General features: G+C 52.4%; 1 protein-coding gene across 6 annotated transcripts in view; it reads right to left on the bottom strand.

The window, feature by feature from the left end:
* DNMT3A (DNA methyltransferase 3 alpha) overlaps positions 1 to 21,636 on the bottom strand; it is a 107,175-nt gene that overhangs the window by 20,923 nt on the left and 64,616 nt on the right. For 5 of the 6 annotated variants that reach the window (XM_046660973.1, XM_046660972.1, XM_046660974.1 and 2 more), the window contains 6 exons: positions 2,579 to 2,794; positions 2,164 to 2,322; positions 1,623 to 1,745; positions 1,173 to 1,329; positions 676 to 825; positions 510 to 554 (listed from right to left, as the gene is read on the bottom strand). In XM_046660973.1, coding sequence (XP_046516929.1) covers positions 510 to 554; positions 676 to 825; positions 1,173 to 1,329; positions 1,623 to 1,745; positions 2,164 to 2,322; positions 2,579 to 2,794 — 850 coding nt within the window. The remainder of the gene's footprint in view (positions 1 to 509; positions 555 to 675; positions 826 to 1,172; positions 1,330 to 1,622; positions 1,746 to 2,163; positions 2,323 to 2,578; positions 2,795 to 21,636) is intronic. The other variant, XM_046660975.1, reaches the window with a different exon arrangement.

The raw sequence follows: 21,636 nt of genomic DNA, 5'->3' as shown, positions 1-21,636 counted from the left end.
TGACCCCGGGCTACTCTGGAGATAGTCCTGGCAGAGACCTTATCCTTAAGTCCTGGGTCCCTGACCCCATTCCTCCTGACCCCGAGGGCCCCACGTTGGACACACCATCACTAGGCCAATGGTGACAGACATGGGATGCTGTGATGACCACTGAATGGGAGATGAGTTAACATGAAGAGCCAAAAGGTCATCTTCAGGCAAGTTCAATCAAACTAAAGAGGGGCCACCCTTCTCTGACCCAAACCGTAATGACCAGCCCACGCCATTGATAGGAGAGTAAGACTCTGGCACCAGGAAGACAGATGTGTGTGAAGCAGGCTGGAGGTGGTGGGACATGCAGGACAGACCTGTCACAAGTACCAATGTTCCATGTCATTCAAACCTTTCTAAGTGCCCACGCTACTCTGTGTCAGCCACCATGGCAGGTGCCAAGCCCTCCTGTCTGCCACAGGGGAATAGACTCCTGACTCCCCAGGGAGTCAGTGCCCAGCTCTCTCGTCAGGACTCACCTTCGATGTTCCGGCACTTTTGCCGCACCTCGTACACGAGCCGCTCTGCAGAGGGGAGGAAAGCCCAGCATCAGAGGAGGCTGTGAGGGCCACACCCACTCCTCTGAAGCCACACTCGCCATGCCACTCGCACTCGCCATGCCACTCTCGACAGAGGGCCAACTACCTCTTGTGCGTTCGTCAATAATCTCCTTGACCTTGGGCTTCTCAGTTGTGCTCTTTCGGGGCTTTTTGGCTGGTGGGGGTGGTGCATAAGCAGCTGCCTCGGGTTCAACCCACATGTCTGTGTAAACTTCTTTGTAGGGGTTCTTCTCCTCTGGATCGGGAAAGCAGGTGCCGCGGTCACAGTTACCAGCCGATGAGGAACCCCAGCTCCCTCTCCCTTTCCTCTATTCCACCCACAGTGGGGTGCAACCTGGTCCCCAACTTCTTCGAGCTCCCGACTCTTCAGTGCCAGAAAGCCACTGGGGAGCAGGTTACTCTGAGTCCCCAAGTGGCGCTGCCCCTACCCTGACGCCAGTGAGAGGGAGACTGTGACCATTCCCGCTGGGCCCCTCGATGGAGGCCTTGGCAGCTCTCCCTAAGCATGGCTTTCCCAGCCCAGGGATGGAGCTGCCTGGCTGGCAGGGGTCCCAGGAGGCTGGGCTGGGCACCTGCATTTACCTTCTGGTGGCTCCAGGCCCTTGGGGCCAGAGGGCTGGAACCCTCCAAGGGCCCACTCAATCATCTGTTTGTTCTGCACCTCCACAGCCTTGGCAGTGTCGCTCTCATCGTTGTCATGGCATGCTGGGAACAGCTTCCCCGCCCGGCTGCTGGCCACCTGCAGGGCAACACGTGTGGGGAAGGTGTCAGCAAGGCTGCAGGGCAGACTCTAAGAGTAGTGAAGGTGGACTCAGGCAAGAGGTGGGAGAAGGTGCAAGAAGAGAGGACTGCAGGAGAACGTCCAAGAGGAAGAGTGCAAAGAGTGGTAAGTAAGGCGGGGAGAAAAGGAGTCAAAAGGGCCCTGCACGCAGACCCTCTGCCCAGGCCTAAGCTCTGAACCCCAGCAGCTAGACCAACCAGTGGGCCCTGCCCTCTAAGCTCCCTCTCAGACTTCCTCAGAGGGGCACTCACCTGCAGGACTTCGTAGATGGCTTTGCGGTACATGGGCTGCTTGTTGTAGGTGGCCTGGTGGAAAGCACTGCAGAAGGAGCTCAGCGGCATCAGCTTCTCAACACACACCTGGAGGGACAACCACTGCCCTAATTTGCTCCTCTTTCTACACTCATCAAGCACCCACCGCATGCCTGGCATTGTCAGGGGTTGGGGGCATTAAGACTCAGCCTCTGCCCTTGAGATGACCAGATGCATCAATAAACAATTACATGATGCAAAGGAGTCGTCCAACCCAACAGTGGGGGAGGACCTGAATGCAAGCGGGAAAGGAATTCTGGGGACAAGGTTCCAGGAAGGCAAAAATTCGGCAAGCATCCTAGCTCTCTGAGTGCAAACTAATAATCTCTGGGACTTCTGCCACGCACACAAATGCAGAGTAGGGGCGAGCAGAGCCCTCTTCTACCACCCCAATTCCAAACCATGCCCCCAGCCAAAACCATAGGCCCTGGGGATCAAGAGCCCTTCCTCCCCCAGGCTACCACCAAACCCCGTAACTCACCACTGAGAACTTGCCGTCTCCGAACCACATGACCCAACGGGTGCCTTCAGCTGCTCGGCTCCGGCCCGTCATCCACCAAGACACAATCCGGCCTGGCCACCAGGAGAAGCCCCGCAGTTTCCCCCACACCAGCTCCCCAATGCCAAAGCCCCGGCCGTCCTGGAGCCCCAAGGAGCAGAAGTCATTACAAGGTGGTCACGAGGCCCTGCCACCCTGATCCCCCCACGGCAACCCCAGCCCTGGGCATCTGAGGGTCAGGACAGCCAGGAGGGAGCTCCATTTGAATGGACCAAGACAGAGCAAAACCAGGGAGACGAAGAGGCCTGGGGTCAGGCGTAGAGAGGAGAGCAGGACAGGAGGAGCTGGCAGTGGAAGGACCCACTGGACGAGGCAGGTGAAGAAGCAAGCCGCTCACCTCGTACTCCGGTTCATCATCGGCTGCTTTGGTGACATTCTTGTCGCCAGCATCGGCCCCCACAGGCTCAGGTGTGGTGGCCACAGTGGGGGATGCAGGGTCAGTGGGCTGCTGCACAGCAGGAGGGCTGGCCTCCTCCACCTTCTGAGCCTCGCCCGAGCCCTGGTTTTCTTCCACAGCATTCATTACTGCAATCACCTTGGCTTTCTTCTCAGCCTGGGGAAACAAGGAACAGGAGTTACCTTGACCTCTCCAGGAATTAGCAAGGCCACCTGATGCTCAGTGGGCTCTTCTCAACTTCTTTGTGGTCTGGAGTGAGTGACGGAAGGTAAAGGGCTGGAGGAGAGAGGAGTCCTTTCCTCATCAACCCAACTAGCTTGCCACGGAAAACAGAAAGATCTGAAGTTGAGAGGTGAACTCAAATCATTTAAGCTCAATTCCAGCCTTCTCTTCTGCCTCCCTGGTCAAATCTTTCTCGATCTGTCAGCATTATCAGTTGCCCACGCTTCTGATATAAAAAGGTTAATCCTATTCAGATATTAATCATGCACCTGAGCTTAGGCACAGACCTTGGCTCCATCCTCTCCTCGCATGTCATACTTCCCAATCAAGAACTGGATCCTCTGGTCCTTTTTTCCACATTTTCCTGAGCAATCAACTCCTTCTATTCCTGGTCTTGGCTTCCAGACCACAATTCTGGTTCTGTTGTGATGTCTACTGATGATGAAATCCCTGCGCTGTGTTTAAAGAACACGTCTTCTTCCCCATCTGCTCAAACACCACAGAAAGCCCTGTAAGAGCTTGCCTGCTCCCTTGCTCACACACCATTCTGGAGATCTTAGGATTACGTCCAATGTACACTCTGTTACCAGTTCTCCCCTTTTTTCTATGTGCACCTTTCAGATCCATAAATACATTTATCCTTTCAACAACTATTTACTGAGCACACATTACAGGTCAGGCATCCTCTCTTCCATCCCACCAACAAAATAATTCAAACCCAATTATTCTCTCAGTTAGCAGCCTCCATCCTTTCACTGTCTCACACTCGTCTTTCAGGTATGACCCACATGCCCACTCCTTCTAAAAAATCTGCTCTTTTCCCATCTCCCTACAGAAGAGAATGAAATTGTTCATACTCAGCTCTGAGAACCATTCAATCTAACCTCACCCCAGCTACTGAATCTTGCACAGGTGGCCCTCAAACCCCATGGCTCTGCACCCATTTCCACCACACCAGACTCAGAGGGAAAAATCTCATCTTCAACATGCCATTCAACATGAGGCTTTCCCCAAGAGCTCAGAGCTGTGAATGCAAACCCATCCTCAACACTAAAAAAGAACATCAGAAAGCAACCTGGAGTGTAAGCGTTCCAGGCTGTAAGGCACAGCCTCTATATTCCTGTCTTAGTCTTGCAACTAATTAACAGCTGACTCTCAAGCAGCCCCTTCTCTTCTAAGTTGCTCAGAAGGCATTAAAAGTTGCTTAAAAAGAAATTTGAACTGAAGGATTTCTGTTAACCTTTTCTGACCAGTTTAAGAATCTGATATATGCATGTATCAAGAATTCCAAGAACTGTCCAAAGGCTGTCAATGGACCTTCAGATCCCAGAGTCCCCAGGCAGAGCCTTTAAGCTCAATGGTCTACTGTCTTGTAGATCCATTTTACTTCATTCAACCTTCAAGTCTTTCCACCCAACCACAGATCAAATCTGCTTCTGGTGGCGATTCCCAAAACACTGAGGATGGAAGTTCTAGTTCTTTCTTCGACAACAAATTCTAAAATGGGATAATATATCCTTTGCCCCCAGCCCACAATCAGCTGAGAATGAGCTCCCGGATCTGGAGGTGGAAGAATGCAGAGTAATTGCTCACCCCTCCCAAGCTCCACTCTCACCTGGTGGGGACTCTGCCTTGCCTTTCCTACTATCAATTACTACCACCTCCTCCCCCACAAGAAGCTGCAGTTGGTACACACTCCTCTCTGAGGAACAGGATTCTCTCCTGGACCCTTCAGGCAGGGCAGCGCCACCCCAGCACCAGATGCGCTCACGGCGCACAGTTAAATACCATGCCTAGCTGTCTCTGCTCCCTTCCCTCCACCATGCCTCCTCCAACTTCAGGTGTGGATGACTCATCAGGGCCAGGGTGCTGCCTTGGCTGACCCAAAGACCCCATTTCCAGGGGTGACGAGGCCCCTCAGCCAGAACAAGGTGTGCCAGTGGTAGAGGGAAGGAGGAGGAGAGGAGCATTCCGAGGAGAGGAGCTGAAGTCACTCCCACAACAAGTAGCATCGGGTGGGTGCCGGGCTCCCCCTCCCCACTCCCCAGGCCTAGAAGGGAGTCGTGCCTGACACCACCCTCCTCACTCCCCCACAGCCCCTTTGTCTCTCTTCTCCACCCTTCCACAGTGAGCTCCTGAACATTATTCTGCCCCCACAACTTCCCCCAGCTTGTCAGATGCTGCTGCTGACGGCTGTTAAGCGCCCTCAACCCACTAGGTGCAGGAGAACACGCACCCAGCACGGTTTTGGCAGGCGGAGGAGGAAGGGGGCCTCCATCAGGACCAGACCAGCAGGGGTGGGGAAAGGAAGAAGGGGGTGGGTTAGCAGCAGGCGGCAAGAGGAAAGGGGAAGAAGGGGCAGAGACGGTGGCTGGGTGGGGGAGGGGCCTCATTAGAATAGTCAGCCTAGGGCAGTGTGGCAGAATGCCTTTTTTTCCACTTTCACTCCAACCCTGCTCCCTAGGCGAACAATAGGAGAAAGAGGGGTTAACTCAGGGCTCTGGCATTTGGGCTAAAGGCTCCTACTCCCAGCTCAGAAGGTTCCACCCCAGAGCGGCCAAGAGATTGGGCAGGATCAGGCAGACACTACACCCACCCCCCCATCACTGCGGCTCAAGGAAGCCGCTTCGCCTGGAGTTTGTCCAGCCTGGAAAGCCACTGGTAACTCCACGCTGGTGGAGGCAAGGCCTCGCCGTCAGTCCCATCTCCTTGGGCAGCTGTCCCGCCTCCACCTCCCTCTGTGACTCAGGCTGCTTCCGGTTCCAAAGGTCAGAGGTCTGGGAGCCCATGTAGGACTCCCTGCTGGTGCTGGTGCAGTAAATCGCGGCTGTCCCAGGCACCTCTCCCATCACAGGCCGGCATCAGGCTGCCCCCTGCGGCACCCGCTGCTGCGCCACAGCCCCCTGTCAGGGTCGCACTGCTCCCTCCCACCCCAGCACCACTTCTTTCTGGGGGCCTGCCCGGTTGCTCCCAGGGACACACAAGAGAGGAAAATGTCCCTCTCAAGAGGCCGAAAGGTTGGCATGGCATGAGGATAGTGTGGTCCACCAGCCAGGAACACAGGTCAGCAAGGAAACGTCAACCACCCATCTGCCAGCAAGCTCAGCAGAAATACTGCTTCCAGCCCAACTCCTGGTCTCCCAGCTCCACTCGCTGGGGCCTGCCCCCCAGTCTTCATTGACCACTGCCCCAGGCTCCCACGCAGGGGCTGCTCTTCCTGGCCCCTGAACCACCAGGTCCCACCTGAGCGCTGGGAGGAGTGGGGCTTGGGGCTCCTGAGGAGGGAGTGGGTGGGACAGCAGTAACTCAGCATCTCCAGAACTCAGGCCAGGCAGAGGAGCCAGCTCCTGCGGGCCGGGGAGGCATACTTGACTCTTCTCAAACCCAGAGATCCTCCCACCGGCCCCTGCCGCCTCCCCGCCCCCAGCCTCCCCAGGGCTCCGTCCAGGAACCTACCCATAAGGCCAGGTGCAGCCCCTCTGTGGTCCGGCTCAGGTGTGAGCCCCGGCCCTGAAGCTCTGTAAGTAGCTGCCCGTCTGGGGGGAGGGGAAGGGGGCGATGGGGCTGGGGGCGGAGGGGGCCAGAGAGAGGGGGAGGGGGGAGGTGGGGGGGAGGGATTGAACATTTTCTTTGTCTAGAACTCCAGGTCACGTGGGCCCCGCTGGAGTGCCTGGTTGGCTGCGAGCGGGCCGGGGGAGGGGGCCGGCTCTCAGACGCTGGCAGTGGGCCAGCCCCTCTCCTCCGGTCCGAGGGGCGCGGGCCGGCGCTGGGGCCTGGGGGCGCGGCTGGGCCTCCGCCGGTTCCCAGGGCCCCGCCCAGGCCAGGCCGGAGGCGGTGCCCGCCCCCTCCTCCCGGGCGGTCCTTCCCCGCCCCTCTCCCCCCAACTCTGCGAGGTTCGTGCGGAGCCGGGGAGCCCGTGGGCAGCCGAGGAAGGAAAGGAGGGGACCGGGAGGGAAGGGGTGCTCTCCAGCTGCAGAGGTAAGCTGGGGGCGCTGGGAGAACCAGGCGCGCAAGCAGAAGAGAGGAGGTTTCAGACAGTCTGGGAGAGCCAGGAGAAAGTTGTTAAAAGTGAGTCTCTAAGAAGCACAGCCGAAAAGAAAAAAAAAGAAAGAAAAAGCTCACAGCTGAGCGAGAGGTCCAGGAAGCTGTAGGAAAACTCAAAGCACAGAGATGGCCAGAAGGCGCCTGCACAGAACTTGGGAGCGCTCCAGAACAAGACGTGTTGGGGCAAGGGGCTCTCCCCTCACAGTACAGGTGGATAGCGAGGGGCACCTTAGAACGCTGGCTGGAGGAGTTCAGGCTTTGAAAACATTTTCCTGGCCAAGTCCCTGGGTCCCCTAGGTCACTCGGGGTTTGCCCTGGAGGGCTCATTTTCCTGTTGGGGGCGGGGGCTGGTTCAAAAGTATAGCAATTTCTTCATTCCCAGGCACAAACATCTGCAGCTCAAGAACACATTCCTCTTCTAGACCCTCCAGGTGGAGCCTCCAGGTGCAGCCTCAACCATTTCAAGGTCCCGCCTCCTGAGCAGAGGCCGCTCCCCCCAAGGAGGACACACTGGGGGGACACACACACAGTCTCCACCCACATCAGATAAAGAAGTAGACACTGTTGGCCCTGCCTTCAAGGAGTTGACAGCGTCAACTAGACTTGGAGAGAGATGAAAAGATCACTGAAAAACAAACATCTGTAAAGATAACTATACCACAAACAAGCAGCCCAATGGGCCAGGACTGCTTAGAAGCCAACAAAAGATGGGTAGCATGAATGATAAATGAGGTTAAGGAGGTCAGTGCAGAGCAGAGAGTGGACCTGAAAGATGAAATCAGAGTTGGAATGAGGTAGGATAGGTAGGAAATAAGAAATGTTAGGCTGGGAAAGGAGGACAAGCCTTGCTCACCACCATGTCCCACCCTCCAGCAAAATTACAGCTAAAGGGTGCAAAGAAAGATGTCACTGGATATATCCAACAGCAGGGAAGAATAACTGCAGGTTTTCTGACGAGAGGAATGGGTATTTTGGAAAGATTAGCTTAGTTTCTGTTTGCAGGCTGAATTAGGAGGAAGAGCAGAGAAACCGAAGGTAAACGTTCCCAGCAGTGGAAAGCTGTTTGGACAGTGGCCCTTGTCAGAAGATCTGGACTTGGGTTCTGGTTCCATCACCATGAGCTTGAACAAGCTACTTAACCCCAAGAAGTCTGTTTTCTCATTTGCAAAACAAAAGTAATGACATTTGCCCACCCAGGCCCTGGAGTACCAGCATCTCTTAGGGAGATAACACCCCAGGTGCCTGGCTTCCGGCCGCAGTCAGCTGGAGCATACCAGCTGGAGCAGATGCTGGGATAATGAGGTCAAGAGATGTGCTGTGAAGGAGAGCCCACCATCACTCCTGGTGGTCAGCACCCTTCCCAGGGCCATCAGAGCAAGCAGGCCCTGCAGAGGGAGGAAGACTCCAGATCAGAGAGCTTTCTCCAAGTAATACTTGGGGAATACAAACTTCCCTCCCCAACCCCAACTGAGACCCAGAATCCATACAGTAAGGAAAAGAAGCCATTCCAAAAAACACAGGCCCTGTTCTGTTCCAACCCATCTGTCAACCCAATCAAGGTATCAGCTTCTACAGATTTTCAGGTGACCCCCAAGCAGGGAGGAGAAGCCCTGAATTTATACCTCGTGCCTCCTCCCACCCTTGAAGGAATGTCATATGACTGGCTTAGCTTCTTCTCTCACTGATGCCTCTCTGGATCCAGGCCCTGTCAACAGGCCACTTTAGACTTCACCCCAGGCCTCCTCTCAAAATGAAGTTTCTGATCTGGCTTGGCCAGCTCTTTTCAAAAATGCTCCATCTCTTCTATGACACCTCCTTTTCCGTTATTACGTGGCTGAACACCTTGCACTCTACACTCTGGCTGTGGGAGTTCAGACAGTAAGTACCGGCGCCCATGCATGCAGCAGGACTCAGAACGTCATAACAGACCAGGGCCATCAGTTTCACTTTCTTGTGGCCTACTTATAAAGAAGCCTCTCCCCTCTAGCTGCCAGACTTCCTTATTCTCATCCTTTAAAATCAAACTCAGATCTTACCTCTGCCAAACAGCTCCCAACTTAAGCAGCACAAGGAAGCCCAAACTCAAAGGTACCCCCTCCCCAACCAAGGGCATTGCCCCTCTCCTGTAGCTACGTGGGCAGGAAAGGTTAGCCCTGTCTGTATTGTGAGTCACTCAGACAGCAGTGTGAGTCTTCTTTGTGCTCAGTGGACAGAGAGAGACCCCAAAGCAGAAGAGGCCCCAAGATCTAGGGCAAGAGGTGACTTTAGTAAAAGGTCAAGAAAAAACCAAGGCCGCTTTCGAGGATCCTCAGGCCACATATGTCCTCCCCCTTCCAAACTAACCCTCCCAGCGTGGTTACTGAGATCAGTCTTTTGATTGAGATAAAGATAGTCAACCTAAAATAGCAGGGTCATGTAAAACAAGCCAGGTTCTTGGAAACGTTATAAAAGTATGTTGAAAGGAGGAACTCCTGGATGAAAAGAAGATATGGTGGATTTTGAGAGCCTAAAAGAAGTGTTGGAGAGGAAGTATCCAGTATGGTCCAAAAGGGAGTGTGACCTCAAAGAGAGGGCACATTTCCTGTTTGGCAGGCAGATGGCAGTGATTCAACAGGCTGCCAAAGCCTGATGAAAATACCCCTTAAGGACACCTGACTCTCTTAGCCCTGATCCTGTATTCATCAAGCAAACTTCTAATTTTAATTACATTTTCCAGTGACTCTGATAACAGTAAGTTGCCAGAAAACAGCAGGACAAGTACAAGGATCTGTGTGGCAAGGGCATGTCCTGTTATAAGTCAGTAAATTTAACTTTCTGATGTATGTCACTCCCCTGTGTCTTTGAAGAGCATGATCAGAAGTGCAGTTCACCTGAGTTTTTCGTGCTCACAGAACTGAGACAAGACATGAGGCCACGATCCCCACCAGAGAGCAGTGACTCCTGCAGGCCCAGGTGGGAATGCCACACCTGCCTGACTGGTTTCACCCACGTCATCATTCTGTGGCATGCTTTGTCATAAAATCCAGTGCTGGCAAGATGTGGGGGAGGTTACGTTGCTTCCATCAAACAGGACATTTACCACCTGAGTCCCTTTACTCAAAACAGAGCAGCCACAACCCCTGTGAAGCCATCTGCAAAGCAACACATTGGGAAGCCACTGCATATTTTCTGCCACAAACATCCCCACTGACCCTAAGGCCAGGGAGACCTTATCGAGACAAAAGGCCATGAGATCAAGATAGATGTCTATTCTAATCCTGTCCTTCTCCCACCTACAGCTCCTGAGACTCAGTGCTACGCAGGAGACCTCTGACTACCTGCTGATTACAGCCAACACTCTTTGCGTGGCATTCAAGGCCCCCGCAATCTGGAGGCTTCCGTGTTACATCATGCAGCCCACCCTCCTACTTGCTCTTCCCCAAATAGGCATTTTCCCTGCCTCTATGCCTTTGCTCATGCTTTCCTTGCCCCTCCCCTTCAACTTCCACCAGCCAAAATCTTACCCATCCTTCTACCTCCCCCTCCCCCTCCTCCTCCTCCATCCCCTCTCCCCCTCCTCCTCCTCCATACTCCCATAGCACTTTCTAATCCTCTCTTAGTACCTGCCAATCTTTGCCTGTACTAAGGTGATTGTGTACTCATCTTTCTCCTCCACAAGATTAAAATTCTTAGAGGGCAAGGACTGGATCTTATTCAGCTTCATATGGAAACAGTGTGGACCAGAACTCCTTGCACATAGTAGAGGATTAAAACAGTGTTTGCTCAACTGAATTCAACATTGTCTTAGGAGCTTCATCCAGAATCCACTGTCCAAGTTCCTAGGTGGGGACAGATGCTTTCCATAGCAAAATTCTAATAGGTGTTAAGAGAGCCAGGTCTACTCCCCAAAGAGGCCAGCAATCCTTGTTTTCCTATTCCCCTGCAATCCATATGGAGGTTGCAAGCAAATGACCAGGACTGGGCTGCTGGCAGTGAAGCTAAAAATAGCCACGCAGCCAACAGCAAGGAGTTAGCAGGACTTGTTGCTAGGGAGACCAGTCGCAGAGAGAGCAACTAAGCAGGGAGAAAGTGTCAGACCTGCACCCAGAGAGCAGAGGCCATGGTGGGGAGGACTCAAAGTTGACAGGGGTCCAAGGCTCCTACCTAGAGATGTTCTGCCTTCTGGCAGCTCCTGACTAATGCTCTAAGTGGGGCAAATGTTCCCCCATCCCTCAGTAACGCATCTCCATGGAAACCACCATTACTGGGGTGAAGTACCAGCCCCTGGAAGGGAGGCCTCTGCCTGGAGCTGGTTGTTATGGCAACATCCCCCCTTCCTGTCATTCTCTCTCTCCTGGTGTCTCCTGTGGGGAAGAGGTGGGGGCATGGTCTTGGCTTAGCCAGCATAACCAGGAAAAACTGGCTTCCTGATAAGGTAACCTGCAAGGTACTCTTCAGAAGCTCCTGGGAACCCAGAAAGGCCAGTCAGTCCTCAGCACAGGGAAAGCTTCCCTTTCTTTCCATGAAGGCCTCACAGATCATCTTACCGGGAGAATCCCAGACTCACTTGGATTTAATTGTATCAGAATCACTCAAGGAGGTTTTTAAAAACACAAATTCTTGGGCCCTACCTCTGGAGATCAGCAGGCCTGGGGTAGGGCCCAGGAATCTACTACAACCTCCTTAGGTAATTCTGATACTAGCCAGGTGTGGAAACCACTAATGACCCTGGCTATCCCTGTTGCAAATGAGGAAACTGAGGCCTAGAGGCTTCCACTCAAAGGGTCAGAGCCATTCATTGAAGAGGAAATTGTCTGGAGAGGGAAGAGGTAGGCAGAAGGAGATGCAGAGGGAAGCCCCGTCAGTGACAGGTGCAGGTGAGCTGCCCTATCTCCTGGGCCTGTCCCTCCTGCTCCCCGTTCAAGCCAGAACATGGTATTGTCTGATACCGGATTGTGATTTAAAACAGAGCCTCTCAACAAACTGCCCCCTATGGCAGAAAGTGGAAGGCAGTGGGGCTGGGCAGTCTGTTTCCCAGAGTGTACAGAATGGTGGCAGCCCGGGCAGATGATCTGGGCCGAAAGAGAAATCCATCCTCCTTCGGAAGGAAAGAAAAGGGTAACCACGGCAACCTGCAGCGTGCTGGCCTGGTTGGGCTCTGTGCCATCACCCCAAACCTGGGCCCAAGAGAGGCACAGCATTTCGGTAGACCCCACCCCCCTTGCCAGTCCAGTTTTAGAACCCATAAGGAGGCTGTGCTTTAGTCTGGAGCCAACCTCCAAGCCCGCCTGAAACACACCTAAACGCTAGGATCCAGGAGCACTAGGTGTCCTGAGCACCTGCAATAGCTAGGCAGGAGGAGGACACCACGGAGGTGGGGGGGATGGCCTCCACCCTATGTTACTCACAGCCTAATTGTGTGCCCGAGACCCACCACACATGAAACCACAGCCCTCATTCAAGACAGCATGCAATTAGACGGTAAATTATGTGGTAGAGATGCTTTCTCCATGTGCTGAAGGAAATCCGAGGAGGCCAGGATCAGTAACGGCAGGAAGACTCCAGGGAAGATGAGAGAGGGTGCACTAGGACTGGGCACAGCCTCCCAGGTTTCTCAGACAGGAATGGCAGGACCTTTGTGGGTATCTGCAATTGCATTAGCGTCCTGGCAGGTGAAGGGCAAGAAGGAGAAGCAGAGCTGTACGCATGTCTGTTAGCGAGGGGGACCCACTCAGAAAAATTCTTCTGATCCAGAGAGTAACATGCAGGGTCGGGGAGCCACTCCCTCACTGACCCCCTCCCTTCTCCCTCTCTCCCCACCTCTATTCCAAGCAGCGCTCACTCCACCCGGGCTCCCTCATTCTCTCCCAGTCACCGCTACACTTCCCTGACGGTGTACATTTGGAAGCTCCAGCTCGCCCGACCTGCCATTGGGCTTCTGGAGATTCAGCTGCTGCCCCCTTCCTCACTGTGCCCATCTGCCTTCCCCTTCCCGACAGCTCCGGGAGGGGAGGGTTTCTCCACAAACCGGGCTCTGCCCTCTGATCCCTTTCGTCCCCTAGCCCGGAGCTGCTGCGGCTGCACAGCTCCACCTGGGAGTGAGTCAAGATCAGGGTCTGGGCTGGGAGCAGAGGTGGGGGTGGCAGTGCTGCAGGTCCCCAGACCTCACCTGCCCCTTACCAGGGAAATCAACAGAAGGAGCGAGATGTGAGGTCTTAGCCTGAGCAGGGGATCATAGCTGATGACAAGATCTTTAATAAGTGCCTAGATTCTTTGGGTCTTAGTTTCCTAATCAGTCTAATGGGACCACAAATATCTGCTGAATATTACAGATAAGATCAAAGGAAGTTAGGAGGCCGTAACATTTGAGAGGTGGAAAGAACCTTATGACAAGTTTGCTTGAGGACATGCTGATGTTGTCACTTTGCTTTAGAAACCAGACCCTAGAGAGAAGTGTTAATTTTATACCTGGGGGGTGTGGGTCAAAAGGAATCCAGTAAACCCAAATAGCCTGGGCTTCTTTCCCCTCCCCTCCCCCACCCCTTCTCCAGGCTCCGCGGCTCAAAGGGAGGGGCCTCAGGGACCACCATTCAGATTCAGGCATGCAGACCCTCTCAAGTTTCAGGGTCCAAAGAGAAGATCCAGGAGGAGCCCAGGCATTGCAGTAAACTATTGCTGAAAACAGCAGGACCGCCTACCATCTCCATCCCAAAGGAAAAATTTGAATTCCTGTACCAAGTCCTTTCCGGTCTTCTCCCCCCAACCCCCGACTCATGTTTGGAAACGGTTCCCTAGCTCTGCCTGCCTTAGAGCCCGTACTTCCTCAGCTCATTATTCAAGTTTAGAGAGTCTCAGCCCCAGCTGTCCATCAGAATCACCTGGAGAGCTTTAGAAACTATGTGGGCCAGGCCATCCCTGAATTCCAGATGCACTGAGTCCAGAGGAGGGGCCCAGGCAGTGGTGGTCAAAACAAAACAGAACTCCCAGGTGATCCTCATGTGCAGCGACCCCCCGATGGGGGCCATAGGGCATTGGGTAGTACAATAGGTTGCCAGCTGCTCCCAGAAGCCCCCAGCCCCTGTCCCTCCCTCTCCTGGTCCTCTCCAGGCAGGGCTGCTCTCTGGGCCTGGAGCTCTTCCCTCCCTGCTCTCCAGCCCGTGCTTGCCCTCCACATGGATGACTCCTGAGTCTCGTGTCCAGATCCACCTTTTGAGCTGCCTGCTAAACCTCTCCCCACGGACAGCCACCCTGCTGGCTTCTCAAAAGCAGCTTGTCCAAAACCTAACTCAAAAGTCCGCCCCTCCTAAGAGAACGTCTTCATGACCTTGGGGTAGGCAGAGAATTCTTAGAGATCACACACACCCCCACACACAGACCAATAAAAGAAAAAAATGGACATACTGAACTTTATTAAAATTAAAGGCTCCTGCTCATCAAAATACATCCTTTCCTGCCCCAAACCTGCTCTTCCTCCAGGATTCTCTAGTTCAGATAATGACCGACCCCTCGCCGCCGGCCCCCAAATACCAGGCAGGTTTCTCCATTCCCTCTAGCCAGAGACAAGTTCTATCCAGTCGGCTTCCCATTACCTGGACCCTCAGTTGAAACCAAACGCAATGCCGTCCTAACTGGACCCCCTTACACTGCGGTGGGGGTTATCTTCCTAAGATACACATCCAATTCTCTCACATTCCCCCTCCCTACTGCACAATGAAGCCTAAATTTCTCACGATGACAGGAAGGCCATTGATGATCTGACCATCTTCCTTTGTAATTTTCTCTCTTCTTACACGTCCTCCCCAACTCCCACGCCTTAGTAAAAAGAATATATATATATTTTTATAAAGATTGGCACCTGAGCTAACATCTATTGCCAATCTTCTTTTTTCCTGTTTTTTTCTTCTTCTCCCCAAAGCCCCCCAGTATATAGTTGTATATTCTAGTTGTGAGTGCCTCTGATTGTGCCATGTGGGATGCCGCCTCAGCACAGCTTGACAAGCGGTGCCATGTCCGCGCCCAGGATCCGAACCAGCAAAACCCTGGGCCGCCAAAGCAGAGCACACAAACTTAACCACTCGGCCATGGGGCCAGCCCCAAGAATATTTTTTGTTGTTGTTTTGTTTTGGTGGGGAAGAGTGGCCCTGAGCTAACACCTGTTGCCAATCTTCCTTTTTGCTCGAGGAAGATTGTTGCTGAGCTAACATCTATGCCAATCTTCCTCTATTTTGTATGTGGGACACTGCCACAGCATGGCTTGATGAGCGGTGTGGTGTGTAGCTCTGTGCCCAGGATCCAAACCTGCAAACACTGGACTGCCAAAGTGGAGTACATGAAGTTAACTGCTACGCCACCAGGCAGGCCCCTCCCACACCTTAGTTACTAGATCGCTTACTGTTCCCTAAACAACCCAGAAGCTTCATGCCTCCTTCTCTTTGCCCTCACTGATTCCTCTCCCTGAAATGCCTTTGAACACCCCTGGAGCCCCTTTGACAAATGGTCTGGTCTTTAAAGCAAAGCAGAGAGAACACCATTCCATCTTCCTCTATCTGCCTCATAGAAAATGCTATGAGAATGCTTCTAAAAGTTGACCTAAATACACAAGAAATCTTGAGGTGCTCTAAACTCCAAACTCCCAGAGGATTTCTTGGACCACCTACCTTAGGATCCTACTCAATGCCCTTCCCCCACTGTCCCCATCAGGCAGACTCCTATTCCAGTGGAGTGCCTGCCCCATCTCTCTTCCTTGCCAAGCCTTCCCCGAGGTCTGGGGGCAGGCCAGCTGCTCCCATGGCCCCCTTCCTCATATTCCTATAAGAGCCCCTACTGGGCTGCCGCAGAATTTATTCACTTGCCTGCCTACCTCTCCCAGGGGAGGTGGCATCCACAGTAGGATTCTGACTTTCCTTTGAATTTGTTTCCTTAGTATCCAGAAAATGTTGGAACATAGTAGATACCCAGACACATACAGTGTTATCTTCAAGCCTGAGCCCACAGTATTTGCTCAGTTCAAGTGCAACAATGCCTTGAAATAATGAATGAATGATCATGTGGTTAATGAAAAGAAAACTAGCATTAAGGGGCAGATCTAGGTAGATGGTGACCAAAGCCAGAAGCAGGGATGTGAATTCCTGAGTTAAGGAAACGCCACGGGAAGATGTGCGTGTCAGATGGAGCACACTCTGCAATGTCTTCACCTCAGCCTAGGTGTCTGAAGATGAGCATCATGGTCTACATTTCTGATCCAGACAGGTGTCATATAAAACGTCAGAGGGGAAAACGGGGACAGGAGTGAAGAGGAAAGGAAAGTTAGACTCAAGCACCAAGCAAGCGAATTCTATGAAAAAAATTTTAGGGACATATTTGCGAGGTCTGAGAATTCACTCAAATATTTAATTTAGAATTTATGCAGAAGGTAGTCTAGGAGACAAGGGGAGATACAGATGATGATTCCAGTCTCCCTCCCCACAAATTATTACATTTTAGAATCTGTGGGGTCATCTCGTTTATTTCTGTCACGTTACAAACAAGGAAATTAAAGAGTGGAGAGAAGAAAGACCTCCTCAAACTGATCAGGGGCAGAAGCTGAGACCAGAAACCAGGCTCTGGAATCTCATTCCAACGTTCTTTTAATCCAATTTCACAACGTCAAACATACAATCATGAGAAAACAGCAGTTTGAGGCCAAGGGCTCAGGACCAAATGCGTGCAACAGGGGGCCTGTCCAGAAGGCTGAAAAGGACCCAAACCTGGCAAAGATGCAATGGGCTGAACACCTGCAGCCGAGGAGGTGGGGAGAGGAGGTGGCTGGCTGAGGGCTGGGCCAGCTCGCTCCCTCTCACCTAACCCCAGAGTTTAATCTCCTGAGAGGCCAACACTGAAAACCAGGAAGACATGGTTCTGGTTGAGTCATTTGGGTGCAAAACTGAAGCAGCCTGAGATCTGGAGTCCAGTTTTGCCCAGTGGACCTCTCCACAAGGAGAGCCATGTGGCTGCTACCTACTTACCTAGGGGAATCTTAGTTTCCTAGTAGTAAAATAGAAAGAAAAATAGTTCTCATAGTGGGGCTGGCCCCGTGGCTGAGTGGTTAAATTCGCACACTCCGCTTCAGCGGCCCAGGGTTTCGCCAGTTTGGATCCTAGGCGCAGACATGGCACCTCTCATGAGGCCATGTTGAGGCGGTGTCCCACATGCCACAACTAGAAGGACCCATAACTAAAATATACAGCTATGTACTGGGGGGATTTGGGGAGAAAAAGCAATAAAAAAAAATTTTTTTTAAATAGTTCATGGAGCCGGCCGGGTGGCACAGCGGTTAAGTTCGCACGTTCCACTTTGGTGGCCCGGGGTTCACGGGTTCGGATCCAGGGGGCAGATCTGGCACTGCTTGGCAAGCCATGCTGTGGTAGGCGTCCCACATATAAAGTAGAGGAAGATGGGTATGGATGTTAGCTCAGGGCCAGTCTTCCTCAGCGAAAAGAGGAGGATTGGCAGCAGCTGTTAGCTCAGGGCTAATCTTCCTCAAAAAAAAAAAAAGTTCTCATAGTAATTGCGGACATCTGTCAAACAACAAAAATAATACAATTTAGTAACGAGTCTGATGTCCTTTATCCAAGGGAGAACATTCCCTGCACTGGGGGAGTACAGGGCCTCACGAGCCGAGGAGCACTCTTCCCAAGGGATTTGGGGCAAGAGCGAGTTCTACAGAGGTTAGAAGAAGCACTGTGGAAATGGGGCACCATTGGCTAGGAGCTGGGGCATTTCCTTAGAAGGCAGCAGGTCTTCCTTCAAGGGTCAGGTGAGACAACTAAAGCTGAGTTGGAGGATTGTGACTTGTGTACATTAGGTTTCCTTGTGTTTCTGGTAAGTGCAGGCTGATTTAGGGTTAGATTTGTGATATGGGGCGGGCCACTGGGGAGACCTCCATTTTGTGGGTCCTGATAAACGAATTAACTTTATCATATCTTAGCATTGTGGTGAAAGTTAATGCTCTTGGCACGGTGCCTGGCATGAAGCAGGAGCTTAGTAAAATCCAACCCCTTTTGCCTCATTCAGGCTGTGCTGTGGCCAGCTGCTGGACCCCGGGCAGGTTAGTGCTGCCCCAGCTGCCACTTGTTTTCTCACCACTAAAAAGTGGGGGTTTTTCTAAGAGCTGTTCCCTCTGTGCCCCCAAAAGAAGTGAACACTCCAGTGTGCAGACGGCCCATCCACTTAAGAGCCTCTATGACCACAATTTCACACTCTATTCTAAAGGCCAGTCCTGGAAGTCACTACTGATCACAGGCTGTCACAGGAGCACTCTTAAAATGTGTTCAGCCTTTTGGTAAAGTATACTTGTCATGCCTGCTCCAAATGGCGCTATCTCCTTGCAGTGTCATGTTATTTTTGAGGCCATCCTGCAAAAGTTCAGGTTTTCATTAGTTTGTATATGGTGAATAAGCGAGGAATGTCTGCTGATCAGAATAACCTAAAACCGATACCCACATACTTTGCAAATAATTTGCTTTTAGTCCTTAATGGTCTCTTTTGCGTTGACATTTCTCATATGCCTGTACTAAAGCCCAGGAGATCACACTTAATTTGTCTCCTTATTCCCAACGCCCCCAGCACAATGCCCCCCTACTTAAGTAGGTGCTTAGGGATTGCTTATTAAGTGGAATATAGCACAGCAGGAGATGACCCTCTGGACACGCACAGGCGGCTCTTCCCAGGGCGGACAGGAAGCACAGTCTGTTGAGACTTTGGGGTTATAAAGCAAGAGGAAGCAACATTTGCTAAGCTCCCAGAAGCAGCAGCACAAACGGCCAATAAACATATGAAAGATGTCCAACCTCACTTATTATCTGGGAAATGCCAATTAAAATCATAACAAGACACCATTTTCCCACCCATTAGATCAGCAAAATATTGATGTTGGCAAAGGTGGAAGTCTTCTCATACCCTGTTTACGGGAGCATAAACTGGCGCTGCCCTTCTTCCAGGGCAATTTGGCAGATTTTACAAAATGCAAAATACACATTGCCTTCGACCCAGCCTTTCTCTTTCTAGGTATCTATCTTAGAGGAACACAGATGCCAAAGAGGCACGGCCGAGGACGTTCACTGCTGCCACGCTTGTGCAGCAACAGACTGTAAGCCACCCAAGTGCCCACCAAGAAGAGAATGGTTAAGTAAAATCATGGTCGCCCATATGGTGGAATATAACAGCAATTACGTGGCTAGATTGCCCAGAGTTATTCTAAGTGAAAAACCAAGCTGTAAAATGAAACTATGGTGTGGTTCCATTTATATAAAAAAGGAAAAGGGAAAAAAAGCAACTGTGAAGCAAAATTATACATTTACATACATACATCGATGGACAGAAAAAAATCATGTCGTATATACGCCAAACTGACAGCATCAGGCACCTCTGATGCAGGAACTAAAGTCACGGAGGAGGGATGGGTTTTTTACAACAGGATTGTATTTGTGTAATACTTACATAATTTACAAAATTATCAAGCTCCTATTACATGCTAGCCCTGTGCTAGAAGCTTAAAAATACGTATCACTTTATTAACCCCCACAACTCTGAGGTTAGAATTATTTATTCATGCAGTAAACCTTGACCCAGTCCCTCCCGAATGCCAGCCCTGGGGGCAGGGGTGCCCAGAGAGCCTGTTGGACAAGCTGGGGCTGGGGAGAGGCAGAAAACAAACTGGTGAGTGCTGCTCTCATGGAGATGAGACACGCCTGGGAGAGCGGAGTATGGCCAGGCCTAGCCACAGTGTGGGGACCTCAGCGTGGTGTGGTGACATGATGCTAAGGTCCCACATGCGGCGAGCCAGCATGTGCACTGCCCTCCAGAGGCACCCTTCCCTTCAGGAATGTGAGGGCTGTGCTCTTGCTGGGCAGCCTGGGGGAGGGGATGGGGGTTGTGTCTGAGTACAGGAGGGGGAGGGGAGGAAAGATGATGATGTTAGGGTCACAGATTATTTGTTATCATCACTATTTGATATGTATTAAGCATCTAAACAAGTGTTAAGATGCACGAGTCCCTCCCTTCAGGTTGGAAGCCAGGGGAGAGACCAGATCCTAGAACATCAGGACATGGGACCCTGGCCTTGAAGTAACTTAGAATTGGGTGGGGGTGAGGAGATTAATGAGAGAGTCGTAACACCCCCCCAGCTGTAACTGAGTCTGGAACCATAAGCAGTGACACACCTGGAGTCCGCAGGCCTACCGGCTGGACGGCTGCTCCAGCTGCTTGACTGGGCCTCTGCACCCTTCAGCCTTGCAGTGGGGAGAACGAACGAACTAACACCCAGGAAGCCCTTCCTCAACCTAACGCGCTCCCTCGGGGTCGTCTGTTCCCATAATTAGTAGACAGAGGAGCCCTGGACTTGCCCTCCCTCGGGAGGAGGAATCGCCTCACCTCGGCTCTCCACTGCGCGCCCGGGCCGCCTCTGCCAGGCCAAGGAAGGCTCTGCAGCGTGAGCACAGCGGAGGCCCAGGAGGAGCAGCAGGAGCACAGGGTGGAGACTCGGGGCCCCACCTTCCCCGGGGGAGCCTGCCCACGCCGGTCCCCTGCTTCCATGCTGTTCTCCAGGCATACCTGCCAGCACCCTTGGAAAAACCACCTGGAAACCAAGGGCTTGGGTCCTCAAGGCGGGAATCCAAGAGCCTGAGCTCCCTGAGAGGGGTCCTATGTTCACCAATTTCCCAATTGCTTTGCCAACCAACATGTATTCGTTGAGCCTGTTTCCCCTGCCCAATAAATACCAGGTTTGGCATGATGGGGAAAGACATGATTAACACGTAAAAAGTAGTGACTGAAAAATACTCTATGAAATATAACTGAGTGCTAAATCCAGCAATATTAACAGTAAGGGCTACAGGGGTACAGAGAAGGGAAGAGGTCAGTGTGGACTGGAGAAATCCTGGAGAGCTTCCAGGAAGAGGCAGCAGCTCTTGGACTCAACCCTTAAGAATGAATGGGGAAAGCACAGTAGGAACAAAGGCAGAAAAGAGGGAAGGGGCGTGGCAAGTATAAAGGGGAGACTGGTCCTCACAGAGAAGCTTCCTGTTAGAGAATGGTAGGTAGGCGAGGTGGGGCAATGGTGGAGGTCACAGTGAGGGTGGGAGCCTTGAGGAACAGCCAGAGATTTTCTGACATGATGGGGGAGACAACGGGGAGCCACTGTAAGTTCGATAGCAGGGCCTAGTCACGATTAAAGCAGAGTTTAATCCTTAAAAGGATTAGTAAAGAGATGCAGAGAAGAGGAGATGGGACGGACAGAAGACAGCGCCCAGCTCCAGCAGGAGCTCCCACTTCACCCTCAGGGAAGAGGAAATGCCCCATTTTCCTCATTCACTTATTTTAAATTGCATTCATTTTGAAATATTGTCAGTCTTAAATTTGTTTTTGGAAGGGAAAGCCTAGGGAGGTAGGAGCCTGCACGGACAGAAGAGTGAAGAGGAGACCTCACTCAGTGACTTCGACCTACTGACAAGGTGGTCATGGGAAAGAGGAATGAAGCCCAGGGGGATCTTTTGAGGGAAGAGGACCCCGCAGGCGGGGCACACGGGCCAGGGAAGGGGCAGGTGCAGATGAGGGGCTGGTGGAAGCCCCACAGCAGGGCACACAGCCCTCAGGCCCTGCTGCGGCCCCGCCCACCTGCCCAGCCACAGTCCTGCCGCTCTCAGCTCCCCACCCCACCTGCGCCCTGTGCTCCACAACAAACTTCCATTCCTGAGAAGGCCGTGCTGTCGTGTGCC

The sequence above is a fragment of the Equus quagga genome, chromosome 5, assembly GCF_021613505.1.
Source record: "Equus quagga isolate Etosha38 chromosome 5, UCLA_HA_Equagga_1.0, whole genome shotgun sequence".
Taxonomy (NCBI): Eukaryota; Metazoa; Chordata; class Mammalia; order Perissodactyla; family Equidae; genus Equus; species Equus quagga.
This window is presented reverse-complemented; position numbering and strand designations above follow the sequence as displayed.